Source organism: Gymnoscopelus braueri, assembly GCF_963280865.1.
Source record: "Gymnoscopelus braueri genome assembly, chromosome: 4".
In the NCBI taxonomy this organism is placed as follows: domain Eukaryota; kingdom Metazoa; phylum Chordata; class Actinopteri; order Myctophiformes; family Myctophidae; genus Gymnoscopelus; species Gymnoscopelus braueri.
Window position 1 is genome coordinate 28,239,573 of NC_137605.1, and position 14,713 is coordinate 28,254,285.

At 42.0% G+C, this 14,713-nt stretch overlaps 1 protein-coding gene across 1 annotated transcript in view; it reads left to right on the forward strand.

Moving 5' to 3' along the window:
- The window catches only part of thsd7ab (thrombospondin, type I, domain containing 7Ab), a 135,174-nt gene that overhangs the window by 83,779 nt on the left and 36,682 nt on the right, over positions 1-14,713 (forward strand). The window contains exons 9-14 of the mRNA XM_080427003.1: positions 2,045-2,201; positions 2,816-2,926; positions 8,676-8,791; positions 10,018-10,153; positions 10,655-10,758; positions 13,662-13,856. Coding sequence (XP_080283129.1) covers positions 2,045-2,201; positions 2,816-2,926; positions 8,676-8,791; positions 10,018-10,153; positions 10,655-10,758; positions 13,662-13,856 — 819 coding nt within the window. The remainder of the gene's footprint in view (positions 1-2,044; positions 2,202-2,815; positions 2,927-8,675; positions 8,792-10,017; positions 10,154-10,654; positions 10,759-13,661; positions 13,857-14,713) is intronic.

Below are 14,713 nucleotides of genomic sequence, written 5' to 3' on the forward strand. Positions count from 1 at the left end.
TGAGAGTCTTTGAACGTCGAGGAATATGTCCCTGGCGATCACTATTTTCTGAGAATGTAAATGCAGGCTACCATCTGGTGCAAAGCCATCAGGGCCCTGAATGACATAATTCAAGATGCATACTAAGTGGAATCCACCTCTGAGATGTTGGATTTGCGAATAAGTAGCCTATTGTGCAAACATGAATAAATGTAAATAAGAGTTTTGGCACTTTAATGTGACCACCAGGCCACATTACGGCTGTTGACTTTTTCACGGATCCTTATTGTATGTTCTGTCCTATCTCTAAATGTTTTCCTGCTGCCCAACACTCTGCTTGTTTCTGGGTTAGTGAGTGTAGCAACCGCAGCTCAATGGTGGAGCTTCATCATGCTAACAGTGGAGCTATACTGTAGAGCCACCACATTGTTAGTCAGCTACGCTAGCGTAGATCAGTCAGCAAAAAGGACGTCATTTGCCATCAGGGTGAGATTTGTCTGAGTTGGCACACTACTCTGACCCAACTGTATGAGTGCCACTGCTCATTATTACTGAGCTGGCTGGTGTGTGTGTGTGTGTGTGTGTGTGTGTGTGTGTGTGTGTGTGTGTGTGTGTGTGTGTGTGTGTGTGTGTGTGTGTGTGTGTGTGTGTGTGTGTGTGTGTGTGTGTGTGTGTGTGTGTGTGTGTGTGTGTGTGTGTGGAGGACTCACCGTCCCACATTGTCTCTCAATCACTGTACAAGGCGATACACAGTAACGGTGGGCAATTACTCTAAACACAGAGAGCGGGCTCTAGCTCATACTGAATGCCACCACAGTGCAGAAAGGATCGGCTATAGGAGAGAAAGAGGGTTTGAGGGCAAGGTGGCAGGTAGAGAGAGATGGAGACAGACCTGTGACATCGAGTGAGAGGAAGCCTTTGAAACTCAAAGTGAACGTCAAGCTTTTCAGCTCCTCTCACGGCACCACAGACTGTTACGAATTGACAGCATCTCAGTTTTTCAAGCTCAAATCCTTATAATAAAGTCTTTCTTTGCTCTCCAGCTGTCGCAGTTCCCTACGGGGATCAGTATAGTTTACCTTATGTTCGACAAGATTCTCAACTCTCAACAAAATACACACACCCTCAAAATACACACCCTCACCCAACTACCTAAACCTGAGGGTTTAGGTAGTTGGTGTTTCAGTAGTATAAAATAGATAGATACTGTAAATAGTGTGTGTATATTACATACAGTATAGACATAATTTATGTACAGTGTGCTGTAGACAGATCCATCTATATCTCTATATTATCTCTCTATATATCATTGCTGCCGGGCAGAAACTTTATCGAAATATTTAAAACTTTGAATGAATGCCCTACTTTGTCATACAAGTGTTGCACAAAAGTAGGGAAATAGCCGATCTACAAGCTCACAGCGTGCTGCATTGCGACACATTGTGAGCTTGTAGATCTGCTATTTGTTTTTTTTATTTTAGAATTTTGTTTACGTCTGTCTGTGGGTTTTATAAATATTTAACCAATGAAAATTATTTGATAGATATTTATTGATTCCACTGGGGAAATTCAGGCACCAGAGGCAGCACAGACAGTATAAGGTACTGATACAGAGCGAGAGAAACACTGTGAGATACAGCTGTGCCACCTCCTCCACCCTGTCCAGTGTAGCCCTAACGACGGAGTCAGCCTTCCTGTTCAGATTGATTGTATCCCCAGCACCGATGTGACATCCGCCCCCCCAGATGGCAATCGCAAAGATAAGGCACTAACCATTATAGACTGGACCTGAGCCTCCTCAGAAAGAAAACTCTGGCCCTTGCTACTGCATAGAGGCCAATGCCAGAGTTGTTAAACGAATGCAGTAACTTGTTCAGACAAGAGCTTATGACTAAATAATAACTACATTGAATCCATTGGAACATGGGTTCTTTTTCCATTTCCTGAAAAAAAAAAGGTTTTGTTTTCTGCCCGACAGCGACGATATGTAAACATACAGTACATAAATATGTGCATACATAAATACATGTACTGTACCATGTCAATGTATCTACTGTGTTCCCAGGTGGTGGCATCTGTCCTAACAGCAGCGCTCTTCAGGAGGTGCGTAACTGTAACGAACACGCCTGCACGGTGTACCACTGGCAGACGGGGCCCTGGGGCCCCTGCACCGAAGACCCCACAGCCTCAGCCCTTAACAGCACCATGAGCGTCCCTGCTGGGTAGGCCAATTATTACATAATCGCCTAATCGTGCATTGTTTGAGATAATCGCAATTATTTTGCATATTTGTCATAATCGTTTCCATGTTGAATAAACGTTTCCACTAATTCTCATTTTGAATATAAAATGATTCAACATTTTGGCCAGCGTAAATGGTAAATGGTGCATTTATATAGCACTTTTATTCAACAACATACATACTGTAGATCGTGCATTACATTCACCCATTCACACACACATTCATACACCGATGGCGGAGGAAACCGTGCAAGGCACCAACCTGCTCATCGGGAGCAATTAGGGGTTCAGCGTCTTGCTCAAGGACACTTCGACACTAACTCTCTCCTGGGGGAGCCCGGGATCGAACTGGAAACCTCACGGCTTCTCCCGGCCACTCTACCCCTGAGCCACTGCCCCTGAGCCGCTGCCGCCCCATCGTACATTATTTATTTTGAGTATTGGTACCGATCATTGTCAGTTGTTGTTAAGTTGTGTTTACGAAGCCTATAAATTATTATGTTACGATGTCTAATGTTAAACCCACAATTAAATCATTAATTGCAATTATTTGTATGACAATTAATCGTCAAATAAACCTTTATGATTGTGACAGCCCTACTGCTGGGGACGGCATGGATGGCCAGGCTCCTCCCTGTTCCATGGGCATGCAGACCCGTAAGGTGATTTGTGTCCGGATCAACGTGGGACAAGTGCCACCCAAGAAGTAAGACATTTTCGTTTTGTACTGCCTGCATGTTATGCCTAACGTATGCTCTGTTGCACGACGTCGTCCCGCGACGGAAATAGCACATCGCAACGCCAGGTGAGCTTGTAGATCGGCAATTTTTGCCGCAGTGTGAGTCAGGCTTTACAGTGTGTGCAGTATAGCACTCTGCATGCATGAAACATTTTTTGTGTATTGTTGGCTGTACTGTATAGAGGGGTCAGTGAACAAGCAAGCAAGCAAGAGGGAGAGAGACAGAGAGAGAGAGAGAGAGAGAGAGAGAGCATTGGGAGATAAAGTGACGGTAAGAAAGAAAGTTTGTGTTGGAAAAGATTTTAGAGTTTGATCTTACTCTTGGCTCTGATAGTGCTGTTCCTTTGTTGCTTCTTCATTAAGATGTTAAAGGCAACGTCCACGCTTAGATTGACCTGCATGCTGACAAATGAGCGTGAGGCAGAGAGAGAGAGAGAGAGAGAGAGAGAGAGAGAGAGAGAGAGAGAGAGAGACTCTATGTGAAGTTAACTCTCTGAGTTAAAATAGTACAGAGGATTTGACTGTGTAAAGTAAGTAAGCTGAGTACACACTCTATGTGAAGTTAACTCTCTGAGTTAAAATAGTACCGAGGATTTGACTGTGTAAAGTAAGCTGAGTACACTCCGTGTGAAGTTAACTCCCAGTTGCTATCTTTCCTCTGCAGGCGGCCATAAATATATAAATAATCACTCAGTCCCCAACACACTAATTAACCCTGTCATTGTGGGTACTCTTAATTCCTCATTGATTATAATGACAGTAATTAGATGGGTTTGATACTTTAAGGCAATTAATTCACTAGATGTTTGTGGTTAGCAATGAAGACCACCACATGGTTTACTGCACCTCTGACATGTATCTGTAGGCTACGCTCAGCTCAGTTTTGCTTTACTATGTGAAAACTTTTTGAGGAAGAATTAATGTAGAATTCCTCATTTTAAATGGTTTTGTACTGATTTTTGATGAGAAAATACATTGTATGTAGTAAATATGTAGTAATATGTAGTTTATACATTGTAACCCACATTTGACAATAGTTAAATACAAAATTGTTGTGTGCATTGACACATGGAAAATATTGAAGGCATAACGTCCATACTATAAAAGATTTACTGATTACTAGAACTAGACTATTAGACATACTGCCAGGTTCTGTTTGGCTCATCACCAGACATCATTGAACGCTTTTCATCGTACACTGGTTCTCAGTGGGGTCCAGGGATCCGCAGGGGTCCTTGAGGAGATTCCAGGGGGTCCCCAGCAAAATGAGGAACAGTTTAAACACTCGAAGCCTTATTGTATTTTTCATATCAATTTGGGGGTCCTTGAAATGAAAGTATTTGAGAACCATCGCTTTAGTGTAGTCAAAGTAGAGCATTCAAAACAAATTTAATGGACCGCATTTCTCATGGACAGGTATGCACAGACATAGAAAATGACGCTGGAAGGTGGCTGTCTGCACAGAGGCCTCTTTGGGTCAGCTGTATTATGTCCACAGACCTGTCTGTGTTTACTTGGTGACTATGAATTGAGCTTATAAACCAGGCTTACAGGGAGAAACGCTTCTCATAGAACCAGTCACAGACATATTAGTATGGTGTTGTTAGCTCAATATCAGACGCCATAGTACTGTACATGCAAATAGGGGAAGGGAACCAAAATATATTTGAATATTTAATTATATTATACCATATTTGATATATATATATTTTTTTGCAGGTTTCAAATATTTTTTGACTCAGCATCAAATATTTTATGATCATGATTTACCAGGAGCCTGGATGGCTTGCTTCCAGGCTTAAAATAATTCATGTAAATATGTTCGGAAATCTCTATGGGAAAAATGAACGGGCTTTCTATCTGTGGAACCACAAAATGGCCGACACTGTCCTATACTGTATTAAGCCTATTCCAACCCATTGTGCCATGGGTACTCTGCCCTTCTCCCCTGAAAATACCAATAGTCTGTCATTCACATACCACTGCCGTTGACTGCACTTCATGCCGGTTTGCCCTGAGCTCCACCCATGTTCTTTAGCATAGTCCAATTAGCATTTCAAGCTAAAAGAAAACATTTAAAAAATGTTGACAAAGGACAAAAACTCACACCCGTTATAGTTTTTATATACTTTTATATCACAGAACAAAAGACCGTCTGGTAATCAGATTCACCTACCGGCCCGCCCAGTCTCTGAGCAAGACACTTGCTGGATTGCACACCAAATAGCAGAGATGCTCATGCTCACACTCAGCCCGATAAATTACGTCACACTATCCAACTCTGCCCTCTGTGTCTGGACCAATCAGGAATAGCAGGTGGGCTTGATCAGTGCACCTGGGGGACCCTGGAAGAAAATGCAGATGTGCCCTGTCTCTTTCATAGAGAGATCTGAGCTTTCTCCCCCTCATCCCCTGAGGCCGTGAACCTCACAGGGTGCATGTTACAGTTACACACACAAGTGCACACAGGCATGCGCGCACACGCGTGCACGTTCACACATAGAGTACTCACAAATACTCGCTGTCAAAGCCCAGTCGAGAAAAACAGTCACAACAAAGTACAAAGTGTGTCAGTGCCTCAGGCCTGGGCTGCTATCATCCTATTGAGATGTGCTGTGAGAAGAAACGGCAGGCTGCCTTATTGATTTAGACAATCTGCACTGTGAATGGTGCCTAATGTGTGTTTGTACTGTATGTCACTATATACAGTAAGTGCTGCAGAGGCTGTGTGAAAAATATAATTAAATGATTCAAAGTGATGCTGCTCGCCATTGGCTGTACACAAAGGATTCTCTAGGTTATTGTGAATCTGTGGACTGTGGACTGTGGTTTGAGGGCAGTAACATACTTTCTTGATGTCTCTGCCTGCCGTGTAATTGATGGATTCGGATGTTTGACACATAGCAGCGTAACTGACTAAATTGGTATCACTTTAGGCATCAAAATAATCAACTAGTATAATACATCTGGATAACATGACTGGCATCTATCTAAATAGGCAACAAATACTGTAAAGAAATAAGGAGTGCTACAGGATGATTTGGAGTCTGAAAACATAAGTTTGAAAACGTGAGTTTTGAGACTGCGGCAGAAACTCAGGAGTGAGTCTGCAGTCCTGACTGAGGGGGAAAAGTCATTGCATGGTTTGGGAGCCAGGAGGGAGAAGTGTCAAGGTCGCTTGGACCATTGTCCAGGCTGTCATTGGGATACGTGGGACAGACGTCCTGTGTACTGTTTACTGATTGAAGTATGTGGCAAGGGGTGTAGGGCTGGATCGTATCCTGCAGATAGGGGGATGCCATGCCCTTGGTCACTTAAAGGTCATCACTAGTGTTCTGAATTGGATTCGAGCAGCAGCTGGGAGCCAGTGGCGAGCACTGGGTAGTTGCACACCAAGACCACCAGATTACCACCCTCAAACTAGCGGCCTGAGAATATAGGAGGTCTATTTACATTAACACTGAGGATTTTGGCTGTGTACTGCATGAAACCAAGTCAATTATCCTCCATGTGTTCTAATTAGTGCTTTGTTTGCCTACGGTGTATGACAGTGATAGATAGTTGAAAGCCCTGTGAGAGAAACCACTGGAAAGCCTGTGAAGAACCACCTCAATTTAATGCTACAGTAGATTCAATGTGATGCTCTTGTTGTCTCTAACTTTAATTACATTTTTAAATGACTGTACTCCTTATTTTTCCCCACCACACCTTGTGTTCTTTTTGGGGTTATTTGGGGACATCAGTGCTCTCCTACAATTGTTGTTGGCTCTCATTTGCTGAACCATCTGCTCAACAACAGCCTCTCATTGAACAGATTACTCAAAGTGCTAATAATCACAAGTACAACAAGAGCATTAGCCTGGCTGCACGTCTTAATGGTGTGCTATGGGACAAACTCCCGGTAATGTGCTGTGTATCCCCTTGCCTCGTTGCAAATCATGGCATTTAAAAATCATTATGAGATGATGACACTGGCTGGAAGCAACACAACACGTTAGTTTATTCATTTGCACATTGATAAAACACTGCAGTGAAGTAATATAAATTAGTTACAGTGATAAAACATAAAGGATAGAAAAAGAGAGCGAAAGCTAAAAGACATTTAAACTTGACATGGGTGAGAATTAAAATAGAATTATATTATTAAGAAGATTTGTAACTTTAAAAGACCCAAGTGTAACCCAAGTATTGCACTGAATTGCAGGTGTTTCTGAAAAAAAAATTGTTATGTTTTTGAGCAGGTTTGTCTATCCATCTATTTGCATATTGCGTTTGACATAGTTCCTGACCCATATTATGTCAGTCGTTTATCTGCATGTTCCACTACTGCATCTCCTGCAGTTGTTTTGCTTGGGTATACAGTACCATTAATTCCCATGCATTAACACTCCAGAGGATTTGTTCTGCTGTAGAGGGATTTAGCTCTGTCAATTGGTATTAAAAATAAATCTCTCCTTGTTTCGTTGTTGCATTATTACATTTTGCCTGTAAGGCTCCGTTACCACTCAAGCACCAGACAACGGCATGCTAACGAATGCAGCATTCCCCCCCCCACCCATCCCCTCATTCAGCCCCCGCAACATTAAACCTGACCCAGATCATCTGTGTGTCAACCATAGGATGAGGAAACTGAGCTGCAATGTTACTTTAGGGGCCTGGGAGCAAGCTACAGTGGTGTTCCAGAGATCAGATAACAAGACGTGTTTCAGTGGGACTTTGTCGTCCCATTTATCTTTATCCATTTGCGAGGTATTAACAGGGGACCCGAGGTACTCGTATGAGTGAAGATTAACCGCAACCCTTGTTCGAGAGAAACCTCTGTATGACCCTCTATCCAGAGCCATCAAAAAGATTATCGCCCAGTCACAGCCGAACCCAGATAAAACAAAGGCCTGTCTGCCGCTCTGCTGCTTTTTACCCTTGAGGAACTCCCTGTGTTACAGATTCCTCACTGCAGAGGAATGAATGTAAACCCACACTAATATGTATCTGCTGAAGCTTTTTAGGCCATGTATATGTACTGTCTATAATTAATATCGCCAGTTCTTCTCATATAGCACAGTAATAGCCAACCCAATGGCACAGACCAGCCATAGTGCTGATACTATGTTTTGCATCAGTTTCTGTTTTCCTAGATTGTCCATCATGTGTATAAATATATAAGTATAAGTTTGTTTCCCAGGTTAGTTATATGACATCTCGTCCCACACCGAAAATAACCGAACGACAGTTTCACAAGGCATCACACCGCAATGCGTAGATCAGCTATTTTCGGCACGGGACACGGCTGTACGATGAACTATAAATTGGCCAATAGTGTTACACAGGGCCTTTGATTCGTTTTTGTCATAATTAGTACAGTGTTATAAAAGGAACGGAGCAAATTCCATATAGCCAAGAATCTATCACTGTGAATCAACAGAGTTCTGGCTTTTGTCCTATAGGATGACTCATTTGAGATATACCTCAGCCCTCTGCTGCTGTTTTGTGTATGTGTCAAAGTTTCCAGCACTCACTGTGTGTGTGTGTGTGTGTGTGTGTGTGTGTGTGTGTGTGTGTGTGTGTGTGTGTGTGTGTGTGTGTGTGTGTGTGTGTGTGTGTGTGTGTGTGTGTGTGTGTGTGTGTGTGTGTGTGTGTGTGTGTGTGTGTGTGTGTGTGTGTGTGTGTGTGTGTGTGTGTGTGTGTGTGTGTGTGTGCCCGTGTGTTTGCGGCCTAGGTGCCCAGATGGTCCTCGTCCAGGGACGGTGAAACCCTGTCGAATGCCCTGTAAGAAGGACTGCATTGTGACCCCATTCAGTGATTGGACACCCTGCCCTATCTCATGCGATGCAGGTATGATGCAATGCACTTCCCCAGTGCAGTGATATGAAATGAATAATGTAAGGTACGAGCTGCTGTTTTCCAAGCCCTATGAAAACGAAAAACCATGCGAAAAAAGCCAAAGCCGAAAGATTTGCATTACAAAAGGAGGTGCTTATCCAATCACGGCATTTCATAAATCAATTACCTTACACTGAGGCTGCTGGGACTGTGGCCCAGTGAAATATTAGACTGTTGGAAGAAGCAAGTGAAAATGAACTCTCTTGGATTAGATATAACACTGAGGTGGAAGCTAGACTGTGCTGTGGCAGCCATGTTAACAACCCTCTAAAGTCTCCAGTCTGCTCGTATCCCTCAGCTCACATCTGGTTACAGATCATTAATTTGACAGATTGGCATGTAGGACAACCTTTGGAGTGACTTTTTTTTAGTGTGCTCGGTATACCGACTTCCTGTTGGCTACAACCAAACGACTGCCACGGAATGCATCGTCTTGTTGTTATTTCGTGCAGCTTTTGGATGAAGTCACCTTTGTCAGACATGGCCATATATAGCCCAAGACGGCAAACACCGGTGAATACATTAAATTGATTTATGGTGTGAAATAGTTTAGATTGTGATGCCCTTCTAATATGACAATGCATCATATAAATATTTGCCTTTTTCTCACACATGATGATTGTACTTTACGTTTCAATTACAGTGTTTTGGATATCTTAACCTTGTGCCCACTCGCTTAAGCACTTTAAAGCAGACGTTACAGAGATTAATTTATTCATTAACATTTGTGTTAACTATCTATATAGCTCTGCTGTAGCTCTTCCCGGTTTGTTGCATAACCCCTGTAATTAGTGCAAAGCTTGATTAGCCCAGCCCTCACATTACATTTGGCCATAGTGTTTTCAGAGACTGATGGAGACTGAGATGAGAATTAGCAGAAGAGCTTCAGTCATCACTTTTAACCACTTAAACCCTATATACTTCATTGACCAGGTTCCCCCAGGGGTATGTACATACTTGGCCCCCTCTTGTTCCCCCCTCTATGACGAATCTCTTCGCTGAAAAGCTTGCAGATCGGCTATTTTCGCAGAATGTTCGCCTACAGTTTGCCTATTATGACATGCAGAGAATACGGAAGCTTGGGTTTATGTGGTTAAAGTGTCTCTCATCAGTTTCCCACAGACCACAGTCATTGTAATTCAATGGATTGTAACCTGTGGTAACCTGTGTCAATGCAGCTGGTAACATTGTGAAGCAAAAGCAGTCAAGAAACCGTCTCGTCATCCAGCTGCCCTCCAATGGAGGCCAGGACTGTCCTGACATGCTGGAGGAGGAGAAGGACTGTGAGCCAGCCAAAGTCTGCCCAGGTTTCAGGTAAAAAGCTGAAAGCTGAAAGGTGACACCTTGCAGCTTTTTCTTTCTCGTTCATTCTTGTGTTTGTTCTTTTCAAAAGTATATATTACCGTGTATATATATAGCATTTGTCCTTGCAACTGTAACTACTAATAATGAATTATATCATCAGAATACAATTATAAATAATGAAGATGATTAAGGCTTTCAGTTTCAGAAACATGTTCAGAAGAAATACAGAATGCCATGACCTATTATTATTTCCTGACTCCTGTCATGAGATAAGTAGAAAAAGGTAACCCTAACCCGAGGTATTGGTAAGTGACAACTTACAGTATATGGTAGAACAGTATATCATACTGTAGGGTTCAGGGACAACAGAACGTCTGATGCAATGCAAGGAGACAGTTGCAAGACATAACGGCTTGTAGATTCTACATTTACTGTAACTCGCTCATTAGGTGCAGTCAGACAGCATGGTGTGCTAGCTCGCTGTGACTGTAATGTCCTCATTTATTCCAGGTGGAAGACCCACAAATGGAGAAAGTGCCAACTGGTTCCATGGTTTCTCAGGCAGGATCGTCTCGGAGCTCAGGAGACCTGTGGATCAGGACTTCAAACAAGAGGTTTTTCTGCCTTTCCCAAGATTCCTTCTCTGCATCATGCTGAGTGAAATTGTTATTCATTACGGTGCCTCGGGAGCCCTGCCATAACCAAACAGATGGATGTGCCAGGGTTTTAGAGAAAAGGCCAATTTCCCTAGTTAGAGCATATGCGTCAAACTACTTGAGAGGGAAAATGACACTCTTCAATAGAGTGAGATGAGAATGTTTCATTGGTGAGTTTGGGAGGGGAATGCAACTAGTCATCTGCCTCTTGAGACTCATTGTACAGTTTGAGTTGTTTTACTGCTGGTGTCTGCACCTCAGGCATTTGCAATTTTAATATGTTTTTTGTTAAATGTTTGTGAGGAGGCAATACAATCTGCTTCTGGAAGAGCCACAGTACAACCTGTTCATGGGCTTTAACCATAAGTGAGTTTTTTGAGGGAGTTACTGTATGGCTCCCTTTCCCTTCCTGTTCCAGAGCATTTTCACTTGTTAAGTGGAGTATTAACATACCACATAGTCACGAGAGGCTGTTTTAAAATAATTCAATTCCAGCTTAATGTTCCAGCTCCTACAGAAAAGAAAAAAAAACACTAATATATTTCCATTTTGTTCTTTGACACTGAATGAATGGACAGATATTTAGTTCCACTGATGGGGCTCTAAAGATGGCAATGTTGTTCAGTCCATCTCTCCACCACTTTGGTAGCAAACAACTCAAAAACTGCTAGCTGGATTGCCATAAAATATACAAGAAATTTGCACCTTCATGCTCCTTAGAGGATTCCTACTGATTCTGGAGAACCCATGGCCTTTCTTCTAGTGCCATCCTTAAGCCAACATTTTCATTTGAACAGAATATACATTTTCCATTTGTGCACTCTCATAGTTATGGGGGTCTGTGGCCTAATGCATACTAAATGCTGGGGGTCCTTGAAATTAAAAAGTTTGAGAACCACTGATTTACAGTATGTTCCTGTTTTCACACCTCTGAAACTTCTCAGGCTTAGAGGTCATTCTGTTGTGAAACACGCTGTCTTCTCTCTTATGGAGTGTGCCTCACTGTTATAGGACAGAGTATTCCCAAGGGGGAATACTACAGCACCTCTGAGTCTGACCACCAAGCGCACAGCTATCGAGTGTCAGTTAAAAAACACGGTTTACACAAGAAAATGCATGTGTGCATGCCACTACACTTGCACAAGTCACAGACACACACAGACACACACACAGACACACACACACACACACACACACACACACACACACACGCACACGCACACGCACACGCACACACACACATTACACACACATTACACACACACACACACACACACACACACACACACACACACACACACAAACTGTGTGTGTGCCTCGGTACCTGACACTCTCACCAGCTGGTCTGCTCATGTGTCTGCAGCTAAAGCTGTATGCATTATCTCAACATCATACTCACACTCCACGGCGTAAGGGAGGACGATACGCAAAATGATGTACTGTACAAGAAGTTACTCTCTGTGGACTTCTCGTTTCAAAAAGCTAGAAAGCTAGCTTTCAATCAATAGATTGTCATTACTGCCTCTATAATGCTATTGTATTTTATTACTATTTTATTTTGTAATTATAATTTTAACTTGTATTGACGGTATGTAGCTGATTTGATTTGAAACTAGGGGAGAGGCACGAAACCTAGTCGTAGCCCTGGACACCAAACAGCCTTAATCCGGCCCTGCATACACATTACACATAGTGTATGTGTGTGTACGTATACAGTAGATAATAAAAACATAGCCAAACATGCTGGACATACACACCAGTAGACAGTCTTTTCAAACCATGTCCAGTAGCACTCAACAGAGCTTTAACGAAAGAAAACAAAAATGCTTAGAGATTGGTTTCTGTATGGACATACACTCTTGGCTGCCTTACAAGAAAATGACATATTGCTGTACTACACAAGTAATACCTTTTTATTGACTGCACAATGAATATGATGATGTATTGTTATTTAAAGTGGTTGGCAAATGTCAAAACAATTGAGTTAACAACACGGTTGTGTAATTTGGCACATTGCAGCTCCTGTGAGATCTGCCATAATTACAAACTGGTCTATTTGCTGTAAAGGTCTACTTAATATTACACAGAATTATCATACCATGTTACACTTTCATGAAGCTATTATAAAGTATTTAGTGTGCCTACACTGTAAAATGTATGCACTTATGGAAGGTAAAGCATGTTGGCCCAAAGTGTCTATACAAATCTGTGGTGGAAAGTAACTAAGTACATTTACTCAAGTATTGTATTTTACTTTACTTTTGCTTTACTCGAGGTTGTACATTTTTCCAATACTTTATACTTCTACTCCACTACATCTCAGAAGCAAATATTGTACTTTTTACTCACTACAATTATTTGATTAATTATTTGTTACTTTTTAGATTTAGATTATCACGAATTTGAAAATAGTTGATCTACAAGCACACAACACGTCACACCGTGATGCGTTTTGAAGCTATTTTCAAAAACATTTTGAAAAACGTTTGTATTTTTACTTCACTTTTTTTAAATATTTATTTGTATTGATTTTTTAACAAAAAAGAAACACACACACACACACACATACAGCTCAAGTCCTTAGATACAATATTTGCATATTCACATATTTGGTCCTTTAGGGGTATATTTTTGTATATTTTGATGACATTTTTTTTACTCGAGTAAAATGTTTAATGCAGGACTATTACTCATAACAGAGTATTTCTATATTGTGGTATTGGAAAACAAATCTGAGTACTTTTTCCACCACTGATAAAAAAAAAGGCATCCATTATGTTGTCCGTCAGTGTCAGAAGCTGACACAGTGGTCTCAAACAAATCATAATGAAGCCTTCCACCTCTGTGTTCAATTCCACCAGCGGTGTCCTGTCGCCAGCTGGATGGGACTCAGGCGGACATCAGAGAATGTCTGAATTTTGCCAAGGCTATGCCACCCATCACTCAGCGCTGCCAGCTCCCCTGCCAGGATGACTGCCAGCTAACAAACTGGTCCAAGTTCTCGTCCTGTACGGCCGACTGTGTTGGGGTCCGCACCAGGAAGAGGACGCTGATAGGTAAGGACACGGGACTGCACAAATAATGTTGTTGTTGGAATGTTGTTTAGACCAATAAACGATTGGTTCTGTAAGGACTGTATTACATCATTTAACCTCTTGAACCCCTATAGTCTTAGAGAACTGGACTTGAGTTACAACTGTTCTTTGACCCCTTTTTTCATCTACACCAGATCTCTTTGCCAAAAATAGCAGATCTACAAGCGCACAATGCATCGCAATGCGACGCATTGTGAGCTTGTAGATCTGCTATTTTTGGCTAATGTTCCCCCCAGAATATGGACGCTGGGGTTCAAGTGGTTAAATGCATGGCACTCCAACCAGTAGACACCAACAGCACATCTCCATAGATGCCATCAAATTTGTGTCAGGGAATTACACTGCGTATCACTATCCCAAATATAGCTGTGATCGATGGTTGAGGAGGTTCCAGGCGGTCCCGCAGCAAAATGAGGAACAGTACAAATCACTCAGGCCCTATTTTATTTTTCAACTATTTGAAAATAGCTGCTCTACAAGATCACAACGCTGTGAGCTTCTGGATCTCCACAAAACTCCATAAAATGTGTTACATGCATGATGTGTTAAAGATGTCACAGTGCACAGTAAAACTGTAAATGTTATTCACTGTGATGTGGGCAGCATCTACTCTTCGTGCATTCAGGATTTCAATAATCTTTGTTTGAATTGTTATTTAAACATTTTTTTGAAACAAAACTCGCCAGGGTTAATGCTGTTGATGAGTAAAACGGTCAAACAGGTCGGTAGAGAGATGGAATAAGGTGCTGCATTGCATGCAGGAAGTTGGACAAGAAGCAGGTTAGGGAAAGTTAGATAGTTCAGAACGAACATAATAG